A 25,649-nucleotide genomic window follows, 5' to 3' on the forward strand; every position below is an offset into this window, starting at 1 on the left:
TAGTCAAAAAAAGTTTTATTTCGAAATTGTCAAATTGCGCAGTTATGTAAATGGAAACGCAGCTATTAGGACAAAAGAACCAGAAAATATAGTGATGAAATTTGAAGTCCATATCGCCCAGAGTACGGCTTGTATAACACATGTTGCCCATCCGCCAACAAAAAAAAACCTGAAGGCACAATGTCCAAATTTTCTCCCAGTTTACCATTTTCTCTCGGCGATCTATCATCTAGTTTTGAAGTTGTAACTTGCACTCTCTCATACTGGTCACTAGATGGCGCCATATGGCAAAGAACTCTCAAGTTGGTCACAATTTGGACATTTTCACGTGCGTTGCCAGAGGTTTAGACAATGTCTTATCGTGAAAAGCTATAAAATATTTACACCCAGTCTAAAGAAATGTATTAAAATCTTTGACATTTGTTCGTCTGGAAAGGGTTAAAACAAATGTATATAAATAAATTTCAGACGATCTGAAGTGAGAGCCAATATCCGAATGGAGAAAATGTCAAAGTGGTGAAGCTTCCCAGGAGCGACCGGCTTGCAGCAGCTTCTAAAGCTCAGCAGGTTTCACTTGCTGCTGTAAAGGTCACCGTTCATGATTCAATAAGTAGGGGACAAAAATAACCTCATAGGGAGAGATCGAAGGTCCAAACTACTGCAGATTAAAAAAAACAAAATAAAGGAGCGTGTCTTATCTGCCAAACATTTCTTGATGTTTGGGGAAACATTTGAGACGAATTTGGAAGGTTTTGGTGTAAATCTGACAGTATTTCAGAAAGAGACATCCAATATAGTAAAGCATGGTGATGGCCAAGTGATGGCCTGGGCTTCTGTAATGAGAACGAACTGTACGAGGTGGATGGCTCATGTGAATCAGCAATGCTCAAAGTATGAAAACAAATTTTATTTCAAAAAATGATCGTTGCATATCATTGGGAAGTTGAGTGGAAGAAAGAACTGCAATAGAAAGCGGCACAAAAGCAAGAGTGATTTGTTTACTTCTGTTCATTTTGATGTAAAATTTATGATAATCCAAAGTTAGCTTGTGAATTTATCAGTTTTTCCTTTCACTCAACTTTCCATCAATACACCTGTATGCTGTTAGAGCCATTTTTAAAAATAATAATAAAAAATAATGATGGTTTAATGCAATAATCTAATTTTAATCAATTGTAAGCAGGGCATTCACAAGTGCAACCAATTACTTTTTCACATTGGGTTTAGGTTTAATAAATAGAACTGAAGCAATTGGGATTAATCTATTTTTTTAAAATAATTGTTGACTAATTTAGTAATCGATTATAGATTTAAGTATAGAAACTCAAAAACTTGAGTGGAAGAAAAAACTAAAAGGATGTATCAAGGACCAGATGTTAATTTCTGTTCACTGAAATACATGAAAAATTCAAAACATTTTAATATATCAAAATTTTAATTCCTTGAGTTGCACTTTTTCCTTCCACTCAACTTTACATCAGTATGCTTGGATACTGCTGCAGCGTAGCCACAAGACGTTTCAAGTAATTTTAACTTTAATAAACTGTAAGCAGTAGTTCCTCGCTTTGCTTTTCCATATTGGAGTTTTTATTTGCATTTCTTTGTCAATCTGAAACATTTCAAGTTTCAATTTAACACTTCTTGCTACGTTACCTGAGATGATCCTCTCCTTCGCCACCTGGGGAGGCAAAGCGGCGGCAGCAGAGCAGAGTCAGGCCATCATTATATCATTGTTTTATTACTATCATTGTAATTTTTCATTATGTCGTCTTTGCACAAAAAAAAAAACAAAAACAAATACATTTTCTTAAGGAGCTGATCGTCCCTCCCCAGAGGAAAAAAAAAAAAAAAAAACAGAACAAAAAGTAATCCCACCACTACAGTTACACTTTCCTCAAAACACATTTAAAATCAATGTAAATTACAGCAATGTAAAACGAAAATAATGCAAAATAAAAATCAACCCTGAAAGAGATAATATAACAGCAACTGGCTGAATAATAATAATAATAATAATAATTAGAATCCAACACCCAGCACCTTAATACAATGATTTTAGAGAGACTGACGTATTAAAAGCTGAAAGGAAAAGTGTTGAGTTAGGTTCGACTAACTGAGGCTTCCTCGCTGATCCCAGTTTATTTCTGAAGCTAAAGCGTCAAACGCAAACCAGAGTCCGCTTGGGTGTTCTTCTTCTTCTTTTTAGTTTTTTATTCTTTTTCCGAGAAACTAAACTTTCTCCATCTGCTTCAAGCCATTCTGGACCAACAAAAGGCCGCCTTTAAACAGAGTAAAAATAATAAAAATAAAAAATAAACCAGCAGTAGTCATCATCACCACCACCACCATCATTAAATAGGTCAATAATCCAGGGAGGGTCGGTGTTAATCTGTGTTAAAGGTGCAGTACACCAGAAAACAAAAACAAAAAGGCAGCAATGATATGATCCGAAAATCCCACCCTGCCCGCCCGCCCGCACAAATCTGTACAAATCCCCAATAATTTCAACGACACAAAAATATATTATCAAATCAAAAAAAAAAAAAAGTAGAAGAAAATAATTCACCATTCGTCGTCAATTACCTTTTTTTTTCCTCGTTGTTTCCAGTGATCTTCAATAACACTCATCCTCCAAACATAAAAACAAAAAAACCCAGACTTCCTGTGAGTTTGCTCTTTGGGACGCTCAACAAGCGGGAGGAAGAGGAAGATGGCTGACATTCTGGAGATGAAGGCGTGAAAACAACCAATCGGAGGTGAGCGGGGTTTCCAGGGGCACAAATAAATCGTTCGAGGACGAGGAAACGAAAAAGCCCCCCCCCTCCACCACCCCCCCGATTTAAATTCTTCTACGAAAGGCAACGTAAAATCCTCCCCATCTTGTTCCAGTGCACAACTCTTACAACGACGGAGTATTAGAGCCATGCTGAGAAAAAAAATAAAACTACGACAATAAAGTCAGAATATTACCAAAATAAAGTTAAAATGTTACAAAAATAAAGTCGAAATATTACGAAAATAAAGTTGTAATATTGTGAAAATAAAGTCGTTATTTATTGAGAATAAAGCTGAAATATCACAAGAAAAGGTTGTAATATGAAAATAAAGTATTACGAGAATAAATTAATGTTACGAAAATAAAGTAATCATGAAAATAAAGTTGTGATATTGTGACAGTAAAGTCATAATATTACAGAAATAGTCGTAATACGACTATTTTGTGATACAACTTTATTCTCAAAATACGACTTTTTGCACGAATTCTCATAATGATTATTTTCGTAATACTACGGCTTAATCTTGTAATACTACGACTTTTTGAACGAGCTATCAACTTTTTGTACGAATTCTCATAATGATTATTCTCGTAACACAACTTTTGGTATGAATTCTTCTGACTTTTTGTACGAATTCTCAACAATTTTTCGTAATACTACGACTTAATCTTGTAATATTACGACTTGTTGTACAAGTTCTCTATTTTCGTAATACTACGACTTTATTCTTGTAATTTACTCTGTTTTCTTGGCGTGGCCGTAACACTCTGTCGTTTATTATAAGCCTTTTAAAAAAAGAAGAAAACAAACGTAAAGATGGCGGCTGCAGAGAAACCAAAACGGAGTGAGAGAGGTGAGAGAGTTCGGATGTGTTTGTGCCGAAAGCGGGGAGAAAACAAAGGCGGCAGGACGGGGACAGGGTCCGTTCGCTTGTCGGGACGAGTCGGAGCAGAACCCGAACCGAACTCACCAGCAAAATAAGGCTCAAAAGATCGCTTTCCCCACCAGAACCGCCCGACAGCAGAACCGTGCAGGAACCGAATAAATACAAGGAGGAAAAACTGGAGTGGTCCGAGTGATCAAAGTGCCTCCTAATGAAAAAACAGAGAAGAATCAGACATGCAGAAGAGTGGAACGTCTCAGCAGAAGATGGCGGCCATCTTCTCCGTCTGCAGGTCTCAGAACCGGCAGCCCTACGTTGCTTCAGACTGTAGTCTAGACAACAATCATGTTTTTAAAGTGATCCCGCCCCCCGCCGCTGGCATCAGCCCGCCGCCGCTCACAGTTTCAGCTCGTTGGCGATCTTTGAAGCAATGTTCTTGAAGGCCATGGACGTTCCCGAGATCCGCTTGAAGCGCACGCCGTTGAGGGAGAGCCGCGGCAGCTTGCACACCTCCATCTCCCACTGGACGAAGTCGTCGTGCGCCGGGTTGCCCGACACGCACATCAGCATGTAGCGCTCGCGCAGCTCGTACTCGCAGCTGTTGGAGTCGAGCACCTTGCGGATCTCGCGCATCATCTCCGTGGGCTCCATGGACGACGTGGTCTTCATGGACCAGGTGAAGCGCAGCGAGCGCGGCTTGGCAGCGTCCTTCTGGCTGGCGTTGGCCGGAGGCGTGCCGGTGCCACCTGCAGGCGGACCAAGGAACAACAACAACGTTTCACTTTTTTTTTTTCTTCCGCAAACCAGGAATGTCTTTCTACAGTGGCGTTTTAGGGTCATTACAGATAGAAAAAAAAGGTGTAAATTTCTGCCAGAAAACTGTAAAAATTTTAAATTTAATCCCAGAAATTTTCTTGAGGGGGAAAAAAAAAAGTTGCCAGTTTTTGAATTTCAAAAGTAAAACATTTCTGACTTCTGAAGATTTCCTGACTTTCAAAATGTTTAATATTTGAAATGAGAAATTTCTTTATTACTAGAAAATTTCTCAGAATAATCAAAAAATGTCATTGTTTTATTTATTTTTGCAAATGTTCGACTTGAAACTCAGATTTTAAAGTTTTTTTTATAGAATCTTTCTGAATCTCAAAATTTCTGAAAATTTTTCACTTTTGGAGATCAGAAATTTCCTTTTTTTCCCAGGAAACTTCTGAGTTTAATCTCAATTTTTGAGTTTTCTCACAAATCTAACTTTTTCAAACTCAGAAATCTCAAAAACATTTTCTAGAAAATTCCTGATTTTAATCTCAAAATTTCAGAAATTTTTAATCGCAAATTTTTGACTTGATCAATGTTCTTTCTAAAGAATTACGAAGTTTAATGTCAAATTTTCTGAGTTTTTAAAGCGAATTTTCAACATTTGAATCTCAAAGATTTTTTTCTAGGAAATTTCTGCTAATCTCTAAAAACTTCCCAAACATGTCCTTACCATCAGGATTGATAGTTTTATTATTTTCTCCAGTATTTGTTCAATGACCGTGTAAATATACCAATGCATGTGAAAATGCGGTTGCAGTATATAATTACTCTATGTAACTTGTGTCGTAAAGAAACTCAATGGGAACATTTTCCAAGAGTAGTATTTGTGTTTGTGAGGCTATAATTGCTGCGACACCCAGTCAGTCACCTAAAAAAGGAAGTAATTAATAGTTTATGTCATCATAAAAGTACTAACACGGTAAAACTTTAACCCCATACTGCCCGCCTCTAGTGTACATTTTTATGGTTTTATTCAATATTTTCTGAAATGAACGACTGAAATAACTGAACGAGTTGAAGGCATTCTGTCACCCACCGGTGTTTCCAGAGCCGGGCGAGGAGTTGTTCTCGTCGTTGTTGGAAGAGGAGAGAACGCCGCCGGAGGTTTTCTCCGACTTGTCTACAGTACTGCTCAGCACGGATCTGTGAGGAGCGACGAGAGGGAGGAAGGGAAAGTCGGAGAGGAGGAGGAGGGAGGAGAGAGGGGAAAGTTTGAGATTTAAGAGGAAAACCGTAAAAAAAAAAAAAGGGGAAGTCAGAACAAGGAGCAGGTGGGGAAACATGGAGAAGCAAAACCGATGAGGATGTACGGATGATGAAGATAAACTTCACCGCTCCTCCGTGTGTGTTGGTGCGCATCGTGGTTCTCTCTGGGTTTTTGGACCGATTTGTTGCACACAAACACACATTTCGGAGCCTAATAAATGATTTCCCCCGCCCCACTCTCCCACACACTCATGACCATGCAAGCTCACCCTCCACGCCATCGCTGTCACTCTCTACCGCTAAAAATGGCCGCAGCCCCCCTGATTGGACACCGGAATCACCATCACCAACCAATTACAGCTCCCCTCTCCCAGGCGGTCGTCTACTGATTAACAGGAACTTTGCTACAATCTGAGGGATTATTTAATCTTCGGTCGGGTCGCTCTGTGTCTCACCTGCTGCCCTCATCCCGACCCTCTCCCTCATACGAACTCCTCGGAGAAAATCAACACAAGTTTAGTTTTTGCTCAAGTGTTTGGGGGAAACATTCAGGTTCTCATAGATAATTACAAAATAATAATAATAATAGTAATAAAACCAAACATTGTTTTCTTCACCATGCCGTCCTGAATGCTCCAGTCCAAATATCAACTTTTTATTTTCAACATTTGTCAATTAGAGTCGCTTTGGATTACACTGAGAAAATTTTTTTAAAAAACTATTTCAAGCTGCTATAAACTGACATTTTTTCCAAACAGAAAAATATGAAGCAAATTGGAAGCCTTTCATTCAACAGAAACATTTTGGATCCTGTTCACTACAAAAACGTTTAAATAGTTCATGCTTGGCTTATTGTTGAGAAGGTAAAGTAATATTTAAAAAATTACATTTTTGGTGATTTTAGTTTTTAAGTGATTTTTTTTTTTAGCTGATTATTTTTACCCCACTTTGACAAAAAAGTTTAGACATCAAAAGGTTTAGGATTTTAAGATTGAGGTTTTTAAATGTAATAATATTTTCTAATGTTTTTAAATCAATGCAGGAAGTTTTGAATGCACATCAAAGCTTCTCAGAAATTCCCAATAGAATTTAAAAACATCTCATCTGATCTTTGGGTTTGCAGTCGCTGACTGCAATCTTCACAGTCAGCAAATTTTAAAAAATGAGAACGAAAAAAAGCTGCCTTTTGAGCTCTGTTTTATTAAAAATAAAATGCCTAACATGAGAGCACCTATTATATTTCTGTTAGTTTGAGAGTTTCTTAAAGTGATAATTTAAAAGAAGAAGAAGTTAACTTGCTTTGAGTCAGGAGCTCAGCTGCTTCACAGAATCAAAATGCAAACAGGAAGTGATGTTAAAATGTGTTTACTGTCACATTTTTAAGAATACACAAATATCAAGGCGTGACTTTTTCTCAACTTGAGCAGCTCCACACATCCTAGAGATGCTTTTAAACACGTTTAAAACACTATAATTAAATAAGTGAGATAATCGTAACAAGTTGGACCAAATGAGAGGCTCTTTGGATGAGGGCTGGACAACCAGGGCGGCATGGTGAGGGGGCGACGTTAGGAGCATGAATGACCCCATAACTGGAGGTTAAACCAACCTGTGTTAGTAACACATTGGACCTACACACAGTCTAAACACACACACACACACCATTCGCGCTCACAGCAGCAGACGGGACACGAAACACGGAGGACAAACTGAACGGAGAGACAAAGACAGAGACCAGGATGAGACACATCCAACAGTTTGACGCCTGATTCCTGGTGGCTTAGTAACAGGAAATATAATATATTTTTAACACCACCAGCAACATTTATTGCCCCACACCTCGAAAAAAACGTGTTGAAAGCTTTAAAATAAATTCAGCTTTTCCTGCAGCAGAACCTCAGAAAAAAATGACTTATTCAGTAGAGAAAAGTAAGCAGTTCAAGGATTAATTGACTTTAAAGTTTGTTTAACAGTGGGAGCTGACGGTGTCGTCACAAGAAGAAAGGAAGCTAATAAAGAAAGCTTGACTAGCAGTGACTGCGTTTCATCTCCAATCTGATTGGACGTGCAGTCAGAGCTGAGAGTGATGTGATCATTTCAATCTTTCAGCTAAATCTTTAGCTAATTCGTCTGGCCTCTTCGGGTTCAGATTTATGATGCACGTCTCACTTTTTTCACGCAACTGTGGGATAAAATGCGACTGCGGCCTCTTTGAAAACGATCGTGCAGGTATCTGACTTGGTGCCACATCAGGAAGTGGTAAAAATAAAACTTTTTGCGGCGAAAAGATCAAAATTCTGCCGTTCAGATTGTGACGAAAAAGTTTCCCTGCCATGTGAACATAGCTTTACCCGCCTACGACAAATCTGATTCAAATATTGTTTATAGTTAAATTTATAGAAACTCAGATCAGCTTGAAAAATTTAAAAGTATAAAGTTAGAGTAAATACATGTACAAAAGTCAGAGTTTATAAAAGCTGCATTTATTTTAAGGCTTTTCAACATCCCAACTGAAAGCCAATGTATGCATCAGACACTAAAAATATAATTTAAATGAAAATATGGGAGTGAAAGCTGTAAAATAATTAATTTTAAATCTATTTAAAAACACCTTAGAGCTGTCCTCCCAGCAGCAGAATAAACATCTTTTTAGACACTGAAATAATCTCACGTTAACACAGACACAACATGTAATACAAGCTCTGACCAGCAGGTGGAGCAGTGTCCCGCACTAAGTGCTAGCATTGCTCTACCGGCTGGCTGAAACAAACCAATGCAAGGGATAAACGACTTCTCTCGACATGCTTTTTGCATTTCCAATGAACACAAACATGTGAAAAGGTGTGAGCGAGAAGATCCACATGTTTAAATGAAGAGATAAAAAAAAAAAAAGGTTGTTTTATTTTTTTTCCAGCCACAGTTGCTCAAAGCCATCCAGGTCTGTTGCTGCTGCTGTTGATGTTAGAGAGCCAATGCCAGGAGTGAGTGAGTGAGAACAGAGATGAATGTTAGGGGAGAAAAAGCCTGAAGGCACTGCGGACCCGTCCCTCCGGGGTCCTCTCCTCTGCTAAACCGACCAGAGCTGAAAACAAGCCAGGCGGACGACCCGGCGTCGCTTTGTAATCTGATTAAGGCACAGGGATGTGATGGGTGATGGTTTGGAGGAGTTAGCTTGGATTAAAGGAGCATTAATAAATGCGGGGGGGGAAAGGTCACAGTACTATCTACTTTCAAAGTGCTGAGGGGGGGAACAAACGTTTGATCCTCAAATAAATTGTTTTTTTTTTTTTGTCACAATTTTTCAGATCATCCAACAAATTCTAACAAAGATGAAATGAGTAAAATAAAAAAACTATCCATGTTCATATTTGACAAAGTAATTAACCCTAAACCTTAGGGTGAATTCACGCCGGCCCTCATTAGCCTGCTTTAATTAAACTTTAGTTTGTTTGCATAGAAAGTCCGGTTCGTTTGTTGGAAGTGTGAATGCGCAATCAGAGCCTGATGCGGACCAAAACGTTGAACTCAGGTCTGGGTTTGCTTGACGTGAACTCTGCCCGAGTTTGAATGCTTATGTGAAATACTGACCCTTTGCAATACTGGACAGTCGTCAAAACAATCTGCACGCTCCTGTAGATGACGTTTATGACTTAACGTCACTTTTATTTAGTTGATTTCTTTGTAAAAACGGCCATATGGTGCTACACAAACATTAAATTGGATTTTATCGTAAACCTTTGATGAGAAAAGACGGCGGCGATGGACAGCAGCCGTCAATTAGCCCTTGGGGTTACTGCCAATTAGCAGTGAAGACTTTTTACAAGGCAAAAAGATTAACGTTTATATACTTCATGAGACCAGTCAGATGTAATCAAGTACTGCATTTTGGTTGATAATCTTTCATAACCATGGAGAAATTGCCCAACCGTCATGTAGCTAAATGTGTACGGAAAAATTGGTCTTTTGTCTGCTTTTCAGTAAGCCCTGATGTAAGAGGAACATCAGGGGACAGAAGGTTTTGGTTGGTTTAGAAGCTACACTTGCAACTTTCTATAACCAGACAAGTTAGCTCGACTGGCTGCACCGCCATAAACAACCCGGGAAAACAATCAAAGCTGATCCGTTTAACACTTCCGACGTCCATTATGGCGCCTTGATGTGATTAGCTGACGTAGTCGCAAAGGGTCAATACCAAAGTGGACTGTAGAGAAGGGCATTCTGGGTAGATACAACCTGAACAATTGTGTGAGTTTAGCGCTAGCTGGAAAAATGGCTCATGATCTTTTACCAAAGACATAAGAGTAATCCTGCAACCGCTAAAATCTGATGTTACTCCATTTTTGTTAATAATACGCTCGTGGCTTCCTCAGAGGGTTTTGGTGTGATTTCCTGTGTTCTGTACAAGACGCTGCAGTTTTATGACTGTTGGTGTGACTGCAGGTACAACACGAGTCCCAAAAACGTAGAAATGGTCTTGTAATCCTCTCCAGTCTGACAGATCTAGTTTTAATCTTTTCATTTCTATAGATCAGGGGCATGACTTGCTGCTTTCGCCTTTTTCTTGGCCTTCAGGCTCTATTAAAGAGATTTTGTGACTTTACAGGCCAGGCAGTCATTATGACTGCTTCAGGCTTCTGAATGTGATAAATTCATGTTATAACAAGACGGGGACGATTATATTTTCACACGGGAGTCAGGTTATCTTTACAATAATTTAAATCATTTTGTGTTGACTCATCTTTAGCTGATATTCTATATGATCTGAAACGTTTGTGACAAAAAAAAAAGCAAAATCAACAACAATCTGTTTATTTCTGCAACTATTTCTCCTTGTTTTTGGATTTTTAAGAGAAAATGTTTTCACATCTAGGAAGGCAGAGGTTTGGGCTTAAATCTGGGATTTCTGCAGACGACCCAAGCTCTCACACATTCCAGACGGATGGTAAACAGGATGGGGGGGGCGAGGATGAGGTGGATGGGAAGGACGGTGGCAGGACGAAGAGGAAGAGAGGAGAAGTGTTATGCTGCATGACGATGGCTTGGTGAGTGACAGGGATGTTAGTAAGAAAAATAAAATAAATAAAATCTGGCCAAAACACAGCAGTCAAACTCAGGGGGAAAAAGGGGCCAAACCACAGATAAAATAGGAAGGCAACAAAAGGAAGATCCGAACAAAAAAAGCGGCACGAAAACACCAAAAAATAAATAAAGGGAATAAATATATATATATATGTGTAATATATATAAAGAGGAAAATATACGTGTAAAAATATATCAAGGGGTTATGTTTAACGTCAGGTTTGTTGCCTACCTTCTTGGAAACCTGAATGAGAGATTTCTACAAAAAGCAAAAGAGGGATAAAGAAAGAAAGACAAAAAAAATTGGATGTATAAAACGTACGCATTTACAACTTTACTGTAAAAAAGATACTGTCCTCAGGATAAAAAATAAATTAAATTAAAAAAAAAAATGAACAGACAAAACATCAGTATTTCTGCATAAAGTGATTAAAGGCGAACCAATGACGTTAGAGGGATTTTAAAGGACGTCTGAATCTAAAACCTACGACGGAGTTAAAGGGCCATACGGACAAAATGAAACTAACTTATGACAATAAAGTCATAAAATAAAGAACTAAAATTACAAATCATAATATGAGAATAAAGTAATACAATTTCAAGAATAATGTCAGTTATACGAGAATGAAGTTACAATAATAAAAGAAAAGAGTAAATGTTATGAGATTAAAGTCGTTATATTACTTTATTCTTGTGATGCCACGACTTTGTTCTCGTATTATTTCCTTTTTATTTTGTTCGGCTTTGTTCTCGTAAAACTATGACGTTGTTCTCGTACAAATTTATTTGACTATTCTTTTCATTTTAAAACTTTGTTCTTGTAATTTCTTTATTTTCTTGTAATACTACGATTTTAATTTCGTATTATTTCAACTTTATTCTTGCAATATGTAATATAGCAATAAACTGACATTATTCTCATACAAGTTTATTTTCGCCATATGGCTATTCTCAATTTTACGCCTTCATTCTCATAATTTTCTCATAATTTGATTTCTTCATCATTTTCTTGCCGTGGCCCTAACACTCTGCCGTAGAAAGCCCTTCTGCTCTGCCTCAACAAAGCGAGATGAAACTCTCCTCCACATAACTCGGCCGTCCTGGTTATTCCTGAAATTAAGTGTTTGTGAGGTGAGAAGGTCAACCGTGCAGCAGAGAACAAAAACATTCCCATAAAAAAAACACACAGAGACGGTTAAGCAACAACCTCATCTGTAAACACACAGACAGAGACTCCAGAACAAGCATGGCGGTGATGGTTGGGTGCTACGGTTTCCTGCTTTCCTGACCGGGTTTGTGTGCGAGCGTGTGTGTCAAGGTGTCCCCACCAGCGGTATTTATAGTTGTGGGAGAAACTATATCTCCGGCGTAACCATGGATACGCTGAGTGGGAGGCTTGGAGAGCGGCTGTACCTCCGTCTCCTCCTCGTACACACAAACACCCGGTGTGTTTCCATGAGGACGAGCAAAACGCAGGCCTCATCCTTAGAAACACCTGAATGACCCGGCAGAACTCAAGACAGAGATAAATCTGAAGAAATACTTCATTTATGTTCCTTTAAGGATGAAAACAGTAAAATGAGGCCTGGCGTCGGACTCGCTGCTCATTGATCAACTTTGACTTAATGTGGAATCAAATATATATAATACCACAGAATGACTAATTATAACTAGTTAACAGTGACTTGCTTATCTTAATATTTGATTTTATTATACATTTTCCATTCACTTTTATTATTTTAGATCTATTTATATTATAATATACGTAAATTGTTATAATAATAACTATGTTTATATAATATTTATATTATAAGTATCTTATAGACATACTAATAATATTATTATTATATTAGTCGTTAGTATTAAAGCCACTAATTATTATAATTTCTGTGTTATCTCAGTGTCATACTATTTATCACTTTTATTAGTTATTAATTATTATACTATTTTTCACATTTATTTAATGAATTTAATGTAATTTAGTTTTGTTATTAGAGCTGCTCATTTGTATTACTATAATCAATATTACTATCATGTTTCTATATTACAGCTGCATTATTACTAACATAACTTTAATTTTCAGGTTCAGATGTAATTTTGTTCAATTTTAAAAGTTTTTTTTACATATTTATTATTATTCATTCTTTATGTTTTTTCACATTTATTTTCTACTTGTATTTTTTTAGATTATCCAATTTGTTTGTTACTGTAATTATTTCAAATCCTATAACCACTAATATTTCTCAATTCAGATGCAACTACAGAAACATAATTAAGCGAAATATTACAATTGCAAACGTTAATAATTTGATATTCAGTAGATTTTTAATAAATTATAATTAATATAGTTTATCATTTATTACTATCAGTTTTATTTCTTTTCAGAAAATCTTACATGCTTCTACATCTGAAATAATGATATATTACCGCCTTAAAGAAAAAAACAGAAATGGATTTTCTAATTGTATTGCTTTAAAAATGCGTGTTCCTGTAATTCTGATTTTAACGCTATAATAAAAGTCACTGCCCTTATTATTGTTAGCATGACGTTTTTGTGACTGTCTATTAATTTTTTCTTTGCCTTAAGAGGTTTAAGTAGTCAAAATCGACAACTTAATGACAATAAAAAATAAAATAAAAAAACACTTCAGTGTCTGATAAATCCTCTACAACTGCATAAAACAAAATGCCAAAGAAACTGGACCACAACCAAAATGACTGGCTGGTGAGAGCAGCTCCAGCCCAGATTACAGAGCAGCTGCTGCTGCTGCTTTCCTTTTCCACCTAAGCAGCGCTGTGACGGTGCAGAGTGCAGTGATTCTGGCTGGAAACTGGCCCGTTAAATAACCTGTAAAGAACATCCCGCCTCAGCCGTCTTCAACTGGTGCTTAAATACCAACTACCAATATAACTTCACTGCCTGTAAACCTTCTACTCAACATCCTTCCTGTTCCACTTCCTTCCTCTGATCCTTCCTTCCTCTAAAGCTGCAAACGGAGACGAGCCTCAACCTGCTCATCTTTCGACGACGACAAAGACGACGACTCACTTTCGTACAAACTTGGATGTGAACTTGCTGAAGATCCCTGTGGCCCCGTGGCCCCGCCGGGCCTGGCTGTTGCCGTGCGACAGGGACGGGGACGCCGGCCCGCCGGGGTAGGCGGAGCCCTGCTGGTCGCGGGCGCCGCGCTGCTGGCCCGCGTGGAACGTGCTGCGGATGACCCCGCCTCTGGGGAAGTTGGTGCGGTCCGACACGGTCGAGCTGCTGATGTTGTGGGCAGACGGGGAGGCACCGGGCGGCCGCTGCGGCGCGGCACTGCAGAGGAGAAGAAGGGGGGGAAAAAAAGGGGAGGAGGGGGAAAAAAAAAAGGGAAAGTGGAGTGATAAGGGAGAAAAGTGGGAGGCGAGGAACAGAATTTAGAGGTGAAAAACGAGGAGGACAAACAAGTTAGAAAAACACTGGAAATCCTTTCACTTTGGTTTTACAGTCAGTGTTCTGATGAGGTCACGTTGGGTCAGCGACTCACTGGGCTAAACACTGAGCTAAAGCTTATTAGCATGTGGAGGTCGGGATGCACAGATCCACTTTAGGCGCTTTTCCACTGGCACGTGGTGCTCTGACCGGTTAACGCGCCGTTCGGTTTTAACCAGGTACTGAGCTTTTCCGTTATGCGCTCCGTTCCTTGTTACGGTGGGCGAGAAGCGAGCGCAGCAGCAGCGGCTGTGGTCAACTCTCTGCTGATGGAGAACCTCGAGATTCTGATGGACTAAACTAAACCCAGATATTTCATTTTGTCTCATAGAAATTAATTCCTGACCGAAACAATGACTGTTGCGCCATATTTACATTCTGGCTCTTTATTTTTAAAATGTGCAACCTTTTGGACTTAGGTAATGCAGACAAAAGGTACAAACCAACAGCCACGCATAGACTATTACTTTTAATCCAAATGAAAAATAAAATTCACATCACAAGTTAATATTATGTAGTTCCAGTGTTTCCTGCGGTTTGACCACAGCAGCACCGTTTCTCTCTTTTTATTACTGTTCGTATTTCAGAGCGGCTAGCTGGTAGCGGTTAGCTGCTAGCAGCGCTGCCAACTCATGGTCAGTCTGATGCAAAACGTCCTCCTGACTGAACTCAGATTAATTAAACTCCATTTAATCAGACTGACAGACTGCTTGTCCACGATTCAAAGCCAAGCGCTGAAGGTTGTTTTTGAGTTTTCAGTGACGTAAATCAAGAACCAATCAATGATTGTGATCAGCTGTCAATCAAATGGTTTCGGTGCCGTAGCCTGGTCGGTTCTGCTACCAGAATCTGAGCTCATCCGGGTCGAGCCGCGCTGGTTCTGCTAATGGAGAACGAAACTGGGCACAACAGACAGAGACCGTACCAGTCAGGAGGAGATCTGGTGGAAAAGCGCCTTATTTGACGTCCGATACCGATATCTGGGGATTAGTATCGGCAAATATCGATTCGATACAGCAGAGCAATGCTGAACCAACTTGAAATGTTTATTTTAAAAGAAGGGCTTAAAGCACAAACACAAAGGAACAGCAGTGGGCTGGAGATGAAGCCTCAATCACTCAAGACCAAAGAATAAAACATCTACGTATAAAAAAATGTTTTTGTAACCTTGTGATTTCACAGAAACAAAAAAAAAAGTTTAAATACACTCTTCCCACAATAAAATTTAAGGTAGGTTTTCAAACTTTTCCAGCACCACACTTTGGCATTAAAAACTATAAAAACTTTACTAAAAAGATTATCAATTTAATATCATTTATTACCGTTTTACTGTTCACATTATCACAAGACTTTGTTCTACAACAAGAACAAAGAAAAATAAAACGGAACGAAATTTTATGTTTTTAAACGTCTGTATGCCCCTGATTGGCCTGAGAATGGATTTTACTTATGTTTAATGCATAAAATATAAGTCAACCTTTATTTCAATTATACAGATGTTATAATCGAACATTGAGATATTAGGAATAATAAATGTGGATTACACTAAAACACTCCAAAAAAAAGAAAATTGTTAAATACTTAAACACGATGTACAAAGAAGGTTATGAAAAAAATCTCTGCCATTTAGCAAAGAAAATAGTTTCATCTGTTTTAACTTCAGACTTTTTAAATATCTGGTTTAATATGCAACATTTTCTAAATTTAAGCTTTTAATCAAACGTTAGACTGCACTTTATTAACAAAACTGTGCAGATTAAATATCAAGCACCTTAATTGACATTCAAACGTTTTCAAGGATTTCAAGCACCTTAGATTACTTTAGCTGAATTAATCTTCTCAGAGGTTAGAGACTGAATAAAAACCATGTCTGACTGATCACCTGGATCACCTCAGAGCGTTTCTGTGCTGCTCTCAGCTGCATCACCCAACAGCCTCTCTGCCGTCGCCCATAACTACGGCTTTCTGACAGAGACGGATTACATAACGAGTCTGAGAGCGAAGCGGTCCTCTCCAGCCCCCTCGACAAAACTTAGAGCTCAATCCAGAGCGGAGATCGAGAGAAGAACGTCAGCACATCAGTCAGCATCAGTTAGATGAAATGGAAAAAATAAAACACTCGACGTAAACAACACAGGCTGGATCGGGGAGATTAGTTGAGTGGTTCTGTGAATGGAAATGATGCGATTTGGGTTAGATAATGTGTGTTAGCATTAAGAGAATCCGTGTTTCTAATGTGGCGTGAGAGCAAAGGTTAATGGAGCCGCAACATAATTTCTAATGTGGGCACAATTGCAGGTTTTCTTTGCATTTAGCATCAAATTAACCCTCAGCGGATCCCGTCACAAGCAGACGGCACAAGAGCATCGGTAAAGACCCGACAGGGAAAACGTTTTAATAAAGCTCCTGCAACATCCTGAGTTTCAACAAGCTGCTGTTGTGTCTCAATAACGGATTCAGTTTAACATCATCATCATCATTTTCCTGGGTGTAAACGCTTTGATGAAGCTGTTGCCACAACTTGCTGCAATTAATACAGTGTTGTTGTTTCAGTCTTAATGCAACATTTTTGACATTTTTATGCTGCAACCAAGTTTTTAAATTCGAAAAACTTTGAAAATTCAGATTTTCTTCACAGGTTTGCAGCAACAGCTCCGTTATTATGACCAACGGCTCTGAAAATAGTTCCTAATTTAATCAACATTTTTAATTATTTTTTTTAGAATGTTTTTCCACCAAATGTCCTTTTTAGAGTCTGTATACTCCGATCATCAACTAATTTAGTAATTGATTAATTGTTAACTGGAGCATACAGACTCAAAAAAGGCCATTTGATGGGGAAAAAACAGATCAAGTACCTGAATATGCTGCAATATGTTTATTTTTTCCTTTATTATTGGATTAATTTTAAGCACATAAATGTACTTTGCATGGAAACTACTCCTGGCTCAATGTTTCTATTTATTTAATTTACTGGGTTTTCCTTTCCTGGCTCAGTAATTTATTTTTCTACAGTGTGTTCTCAGAGGAAATCTGAAAGTACTCCTGGTTCAGTGGTTTGTTTTGTGTGTGGATCACCTTCCTCTGGTTAAAATGAAGTATTTTCCCCCCACAGTCGCCACATGCTTGCTTGCTTAATGTAAGGTCTTCCTTACATAACTGAATTTGACAGAACTGTGTTTTAATTTATATCAAATTTGACTGTAAGGTATTGAATATGAATATGACTATTTTATTGTGACTAATAGATTTTATTGTGACTAATAGACTAGACTAATTTGGATTTCTTTAAACTAATTAGTTTCTTTATTGGAGGTTATTTCAAGTTTATTGGAGCTAAATGTATAATTGAAGTCAAGTTTGTTATAACCAGGTAACTATCTGACTTTAAAGACTTGGAACTCTTCTAAACTTCCTGCTTTTTTGCAGCCACACAGCGTTTCCTCCTTGACCCTGTATAACCTCTACAACTGTTCCCCAATTTCTTCAGACGCAGAAAACCCCGCAGGTTTTCGAAACGCTTCTCAAAGAAACCTTCGGTTTGAGATCAGCAGCTTTGGGGAAGAGGAAATAACGCAGCTCTAAAAATGAGAGACAAATGAGCAGCTACCAGCTGCTGTGTTGACTGCAGGTGCAAAAATTAACACAAAGCGGAGGCGTTCTGGACATCCTGTGCACTTGGAGTCCCTTTTTACACGGAATATTTTTATTCTGGACACGAGGAATTAAAAAATGAAGACAAATGTGCCTCTGGGTGAGGACTGCAGCCGGCCAAAATTTGGGGAATACCAGGCTACGACCTGTAGCTCTTAACTTTTTCTTTTCTACATTTATTGAATATTTTATATAACAAAGCAAGCAAGTGATGTTACATTACATTATATTAGCATTCAACAAACTAACAACTAAACAATTATAGGACAGAAACAAAAAAAAACCTCAGCACTAAGAATAATTTTCTTAATGTCTCGGTAACTGACAATACAAGCGAGTCGTTCCAGTTCAGCTCTTAGTAATTTTGGTCAAAAATGCTAAACGATTGTCCCTTTTGTGTGACAATAAAGACCGTTTCTATTGTGGCGCTTTTGAGGCTCCAATTAAATTTTGTTAAGTTGGACCAAAGGCTCTCAGGGTTGAAAGGTCGCTGACCTCTGATTTAGATTACACCTGCACTTTCCAGCGATCCATTTATGAGCAGAACTCCAGAGAAAAAGAAAAGCAACACAAACACAAATAAAATCAGTCAGAAAACGAGTCATTTTGGAAGTTTGTGGATGACTGGACAGGTTGTTATGGATGGGAACGAGTTAGAGGCGCGGATTATGTTCTGCCTGTTGGTGAGTCGTGGTTCGGTCCGAGTGTCTGAGTGGTACCTTCTCTCCGGCGTTCCCAACCAGGTTCTGAACGGGCCGAGCTCAGGGCTGAAGGACGCATGCAACAGAACGAGACAGAACCACACACAGCCAGAGGGCCACTTTGACATTCGCTCTGCAGAAGTTTAACGTTGACATTTGAGCCAGCTGCACCCAAAGTGTTCGGGATCTCCCCGATCCGCGCCGGGAGTCACGCTGGGCAGCGGTTTGGGGAAAATTAGAGGAAAAATATCAAAGTGGCCCTCAAGGAGACGCACAGGGAGAGCGGGGAAGCGAGCCGACAGCAGGACAATGCAAGACACAGAAAGCGGGTAGCAAAGTCTGATTGGTGGTTCTTGTAAGGGAGTTAGGATTTCCCAGCCAAATTTGTTTGAGATTAAGATGTATTGCAACAATTTTCACAGAAATTAGAGGAACAGAATATATTTTTTTAGCCAGAAAAAAAGCTCTCGCTATACAGAAACAACATGTTAGTATTTAACAAGAATCTAAATGCATTCAGAAAAACCAAAAATAAATCAGCTGTAATAACTTCATGACATGAAAAAGAGATAATTCATAGGTTAATTTGGGTGAGCTGAAGAAACTTGTATAAAAAAAACAAGTCCTCTATAGAATGAAGACATCACTATCTCAACCTGAAAATCTACCAACACTTCTTTTTGTACCCTTTTTAAAAAGGTATTTATAAGCAATCACTAATATATATGTAAAAGTGGTTCTTCTGAGGACTTATAAGATCCAGTTTGTTCTCAATTTCTGAGTAAAATGTGCTGTGATACAGACTGCTACAGGTTTTGCCATCAGGATCTACAAAAACCCCTTGAAGAACCTTGATTAATAAGAGCTGCAACATGTAATTTATCTCTGGGATTAATGGAGTATTTTGAATTTTCTTCTACTTTGTAGATGTAAAAGCGTAATTTGTGTTTAAAAAAATGCCCATATTTTGAAATCTAAGCTAAAATCCGAGTATAAAACTCACACCTGGACCAAAACCAGCCCTTAAATGTGTGGAGAAACGTCTTTTTCCTTCAATCACTATAATAAACAAGGCTTCCCGTTAGAGGCAGAATGTGGAGAAAAACCTGCTCAGCTTGATCTGAAACGTGTGACTGCTCAGTTATGGTCTGACGAATAAAAAGTGTGATTTGACAGCGCCTGTTTAGCTGCAGGAAAAAAAAGGAGAAAAAAAAAGCAAGCCATGTCAACATTCCCACGCTGGCACAGTTTTCTCAACTCGGCTGTGTAGTTCCTGGCTGTTGCTAGGGAACCAGCAAGTCTGAGATGGCCAGTTTTAGAAAATGTGGAGATGCTGTAAACATGTAAAGTCACAATGTTAGCTGCTAACTTGTAAAGATGAAGGTAAGAACGGTTATTTTTCAGCTTGTTTGCTCAACGATGAGGTTAAAGTTGACTGAAAACATTCTGAAATTGTTAGAGAAACAAAGTCTTCCCCCATCTTGACTCTGTGGCTGATGCAAACAGAGCAGCAGGAAGAAGAACTGCTTTGATTGATAAAGTCATTAGTGAGGGGGAATTATTAGGGATGCACCGATCCGCTTTTTTCACTTCCAATATCGATATCTGAGGTGCAGTATTGGACGATACCGATCCGATACAGACAAACAGCGCTGAACTGACTTAAAATGTTTCTTTAGACAGACGTAAAAGTACTGAATTAGATTTATTTGATAACTGTGCACCAGAGTGCGCAGCACATTGAAAATGAACATGTAAACATGTACAAATAAAGAACAACCACCTTCTTTTAAAAGGTTCAGAAAGTGAAACTAGGGACTCTAAATATAATGTTAAATATTAAAGAGAGACATCACTCAAAGCACAGCAAAGAATTATACTGACTAGATCTGCCCTTATATCGGCACATTGAAATGATACTTGACCTATAATTTGTTTTCAATAGGGATGCAAGTTATTGATTAATGAGTTAATCTGAAGTTGATTGATCTCATTGATCGAGTAATGATTAATTATAAGCAGCCATTTTTTCTTAAAAACTTGAGTTTTTTCTAGTATCAAGAGAATCGACTGTCTTTCCGTAACATAAAGGTCTGAAGTTTTCATAATACGCCAAATTAAGAAAAAAACAATAGTCATCATACTTTCAGCTGCATTAGATACCAACTGAATAAAATTGTTATTTTCTCACCTTATTAGACTTATTTGTGAAATATACTGTTTTTTAGGTTCCTGTTTTTATTAAGGTGAAACTGTTTAAGTGTTTATATATCAAAACTGCATAAAGTGCATTTTGTGTCCAAAACGTGGAGTCTGTTTGGAGCGTGTCTCTTCACCATCCTGTTACTGCCCCACCATCTTTGTTTCTCTGTCAGCAGGCTCCAGTGATGACCAGTGTTGCCCTCTACTGGATGGGGGCCAAACTGCAACACTAACAGAAAGATCTAAATGGGTGTTTTTAGTTAATGGACTGGAACAAATTTGAATCTAATTAACCAATAAAAGACAATTAATTGTTTGCATCCTTAACTGGGATCAATACAGATGTTACTATTGGATCGATGCATCTCCCAAAAAATTATTAGCACAGGGAGGGGGGACAAAAAAAATGTTAAAAAAAAATCACAGATTTGTCCCAAATTGTGTCAACATGCGTCTTCATCTCTCCTCTTTGTCCTCTCCAAGAAGAGTGATGTGAGGTAAAAAGGTGTGTGTTTGTGTGTCTGCGATGCGAGGACTTGCCTGGGCCGAGGTGCGTGCAGGTCAGAGGGGCATGGATGATTGGAGGAGGACAGGGACTTTTGGTGGCGGGGACGCGAGGACGTGGAGGAGAGGACGGCGGCAGCTGAGGCAGTGGAGGCTCGGGAGCCCGGAGTGTTTAGGCTGGCATGGGAGGGGAGGGAAGGAGGAAGAGGAAGAGGAGGAGGAGGAACACCCCGCCCGGCGAAACACATCCAAACACATTCACACACACACACACACACACACACAGCATGGGGCGTTTGCACACACAAAGCGGGCGGGGTTTGTGTGAGGGTGGGTGGGGAAGTGAGGTGGAGTATGGTTAGAGGCAGCATTTATTTTTTTTAAATAAAATAAAATGACGAAAAAAAAAAAAATGAGGAAAGTGAGAAACAAATAAGTAGGGACAGGAGATGCATGCAACAAAATCTTCATTTGTTTTCATCTGTGCGGTTCCACAGAAAGAGAGAAACCACAATCAAACAGGTTTTTAGTGCTTTCATCTTTTCACATAAAGGAAAACACAAAAGACCAACTTCTAGACGATTCAGAGCCGTCGCACCAGAGGAAGGCAATTTATGGAGACAAAGAGAGACAGAAATGTGCAAAGCAATAAAACTCAAAACGTCGGGAGACAAAAACATCTCTGTTTTATGGTCTATTGTGCCCACTGTTTAGGACTGCTGTGCGCAAACTGAACAACTAATTTTGCTCCTCATCCAAAGCTTTCTAACAAAATTATTCATACCCCTTGAACCTTGTTCCAATCTTCTCCCATTAACGCAACACAATCGCACAATCACAGGGCGAGTCTCAGTAGAAACGGATAAACACAAATGGATCCAATTCGGTTTTAAGTTCCAATTTAACTCAACATTGTCACTAAAATCCACCACTTTGTGTTGCAATACCACATGAAATCAGAAAGAAATGCATTTTGTTGTTGTAACCAAACAAATGTGAAGAACTTCAAGGGTGGGCTTTTTGTACTTGGACTTTTATCGTAATGTTTTGTGGTGCTATAGTGATAATGACAAAAAATGTGATCAATTATAATGTATATTTTAGGCTTTTTCAGAACACTGCTTACTTCAAAATGTGTGATTTATATCACTGAGCTGCACAAATCAAATTTGTCTAATCATATTTTTTTAATTTACCAACATTTATTGATGCATTTTCTATCATACCATCAGTGTCGTTTTTTATTTAAAATCAATCATTTTAATATATTAATATGGCAATAAATGACGCCTCTATCAGGGGGTATGAAAACTTTAGCAGGATCACATGCAAACGAACATAAACCAACATCTACTGATAAATATCTACTGCAAAAGCAACTAGCAGCAACATTTGCCCAAGTGTTGCGTGATTGCACTGCCTAAGCTCTGACTGTACTGCAGTATAGATTTAATCTGCGTTCACGCTCCCGTCACGTCAAGCAGCAGATTAGGGCTGAAACGATTAATCCAATTCATCGTGATTAATCGATTATTGAAATAATCCTCAGCTAATTCAGTAATCGAATAATTGTTAGCTGGAGTAGGCCATTTGCTGAAAAAAAAAGAATAGCATATTAAGAGTAGTAATTAAGTCAAAAATGTATAATAAATATATACATTTTGCATTTAAAATAAAAACATATTTGTCTGTAAATATGTTTTAGCTCCTCAAGCTGCAGTTTTAGCTTCACCTGGTTTGGATTTACTAAAGAAATGCTGCATTATTGCACTTTCGGCAATAGGATGTTTATTTTCTTAACTAAAAAAGGAATTTAGTTGTTTATTTAGATTCTTTAATGCATTCCTAATATTGTATAAAAAAGGCTTAAGTGGTTAAATTAAATGTCTAATTTTTTAAAATCCGATTAAATTGATTAATCGTCAGAATAATCAACAGATCCAGACTCTCGACTTTCTAAACATTTTCTATTTCCATCTCTTTACCTTCCCTCTGTTAATTAGCACGCTTGTCCAGATGCTACAAAGCTCTGCACATTACTGACAGCTCCAATTCTGTGTTAACATGGAGACAGAGTGAGAGAAAGAAGAAGAACAAGAACACACACAGTGAGAGTACTGTGTGTGTTCTTGTTTTTTTTTTTTTTTTCTCAGAGTGGTACCACAGGGAGCCGGAGAAAGAGATCATTCGAGAGAGAGAGAGAGAGAGAGAAAGAGGCACAGTTACTGAAGTCGAACAACAAATGATTATTGCACAGAAAAAAAGACATAACAGTGAGGGGGAAATTCTCTCTTTCCGATATGGATTAGCAAGGCTGGCGATGGTAGAAACAAAGCACTGCTTTCATTTCTGGAGTCTTACACATCAGGACATAATAAAAGCTATCGGTTCTTTAAATAAAACTACATAAAGGAGAGAGAAATTAGTGGAGTTTGTTCACCCCTAATCTTTTCATAGGATTTAAGAGGGAAAGCATCAACCAGGTGATATTAATTAAATGAATTTGATCAATGGCAATCTCGAAAGAGATTAGAAAGTTTTCAGCTCTAAAGTGTGCCGCCGTGTTTTAACACAACGCCAGGCCGGAGAGGCATCAGCAATGGCTTCACTGCTATCAATCTGGGAAGGGTTATAAAGTGATTTACAGACAATTAAAGCTATGATCCAACAGCAGGTCTTGATGAGCAATTCCAATTTTTTTACTAAAATACTATTTTTTTATTTTAAGTTTAGTTGAGTTTAGTTCATGCTACTAAATCAGACTTGTGTATGAATAGTTTTACAACCCCAAAGCAACGCGCATGTGAAGAAGAAGAAGAAGAAGAACGTTGACGTCACACAGCAGTGCATGTTTATGGGGGTAATAATGGATGGAGCCGTTTGTGGATCGATTTAAAGTTTATTCAGCAACGATTCACAAAATCATGAAACAAAAAAAGCTAATAAAAGAAAAGAAAGCACAACTAATAGCAGTGACCTCTTGTGGAGAATTGACTGCAGTTTTTACAGAGAAGTCTGTTTGGATGCATAGTGAGCACTATGACTGCACTGACAGACTTCCTTCATATTTTTCATATTAATATTTTTCAGCTAATGTTTACATCTGGATTTACCGTGTCTGGGTTCTAGCATTAGCTTTTTAGCTAATTTTGACTTCAAAACTAAAACGTTGTCTCTATGAACAGATAAGGTTTATTGAACATGCTAATCTAAGCCAACATGAGCTTTTTGGCTGCAAACGCTTCAAAAACAATCAGATATACAACTGATTTAGTGCCACATATATAGAAGAGGCACAAATTGGACTTTTTGGGGTAGAAAATATCAGAATTGATTTGGGTCCCATTTGCCTGCTGTGTGAACATAGCCATAAAGTCCCAGCTCCAGCTAGCATGTTAAACGGTCAAATTTGTGAACAGCGCTTCCTCAGTTGAACGATTAGAAAAATATGCACTATTGGATACTTGTGTGAATAGTTACAAAGAAACTGACTATATCCAAGCTGTTTCTCCTAAATGGAGTTTAATTTAGTTTCAAACACATTTATTCTTGCTTCATATACCGAAAGTAAGCTGCTGCGTGTTTTAATACAGCGGTTAGATTTAAATACCTTCAATACCTGGTTAAGACCAGATCATTTTATTATGTCCTGATATGAAGGAAAAAAGCTAGAATTAGAGTGGGTGTACTTTCGTTTTACCATGACTCTGTTTAAAGCTGCGTAAGCCTATAAACAGCGACCACACAAATTAAGGAGAGGGTTAATATTCCACTAGTGGTGCTAATCTCAAAAAGAGAGCGAGGGAATGTAGAAATGGGACAAAAGATTAATATTAAGACAAGGAGGACTAAAGGAAGCCAGGAAAGGAGGAGTCAGAGAAAAGTAAGACTCAGAGACCAGAGGGATAAGCGCTCAGACGAAGATAAAAAACGACCAAATTAAGAACATTAGAAAAGTTGAGAGGGAGAATGAAGATGAGAGAGAGACAGTGGGAGGAGTAAGACAAGTAAAAACAATAAAAAGAAGCCCAAACTTCAAAAGCATTAATGATGATCAAACAAATGCAACTTCAAAAACAAAGCAGATGATAACCACTGTGTTAGCAGAAACTAGCATAGCTAATTAGACCCACATGACTTTAAAAACACAAAGCAATGAGCTCTGAAATGAGCCCTTCATCACCAGGCAGCGCTGAAATCTGTAAAACATGTTCAGATACATCAGTGCCTGAGCACAGATTCAGCTCAATTTCTGCTACAGTAGATAAAGCGCTGCTGGCACCGAGAGGGGTCATTTGAGAACAACAACATGAACAGTAATAAAGCAGTTATGAACCATGACGCCGTCGCAGTTG

At 38.3% G+C, this 25,649-nt stretch overlaps 1 protein-coding gene across 9 annotated transcripts in view; it reads right to left on the reverse strand.

The window, feature by feature from the left end:
• Window positions 1-1,717: 1,717 nt before the first annotated feature.
• The window catches only part of mark2b (MAP/microtubule affinity-regulating kinase 2b), a 63,015-nt gene continuing 39,083 nt past the window's right edge, over window positions 1,718-25,649 (reverse strand). For 3 of the 9 annotated variants that reach the window (XM_081600101.1, XM_081600099.1, XM_081600100.1), the window contains exons 17-22: window positions 21,331-21,471; window positions 13,811-14,077; window positions 10,994-11,020; window positions 6,138-6,176; window positions 5,513-5,619; window positions 1,718-4,406 (exon numbers count right to left, since the gene is read on the reverse strand). In XM_081600101.1, the coding sequence (XP_081456227.1) occupies window positions 4,057-4,406; window positions 5,513-5,619; window positions 6,138-6,176; window positions 10,994-11,020; window positions 13,811-14,077; window positions 21,331-21,471 (931 nt within the window). In that variant the 3' untranslated portion in view covers window positions 1,718-4,056. The remainder of the gene's footprint in view (window positions 4,407-5,512; window positions 5,620-6,137; window positions 6,177-10,993; window positions 11,021-13,810; window positions 14,078-21,330; window positions 21,472-25,649) is intronic. The other 6 variants (XM_081600106.1, XM_081600105.1, XM_017310520.2 and 3 more) reach the window with 5 other exon arrangements.

The sequence above is a fragment of the Poecilia reticulata genome, chromosome 18, assembly GCF_904066995.2.
Source record: "Poecilia reticulata chromosome 18, P_reticulata-male-v2, whole genome shotgun sequence".
Classification (NCBI taxonomy): Eukaryota; Metazoa; Chordata; class Actinopteri; order Cyprinodontiformes; family Poeciliidae; genus Poecilia; species Poecilia reticulata.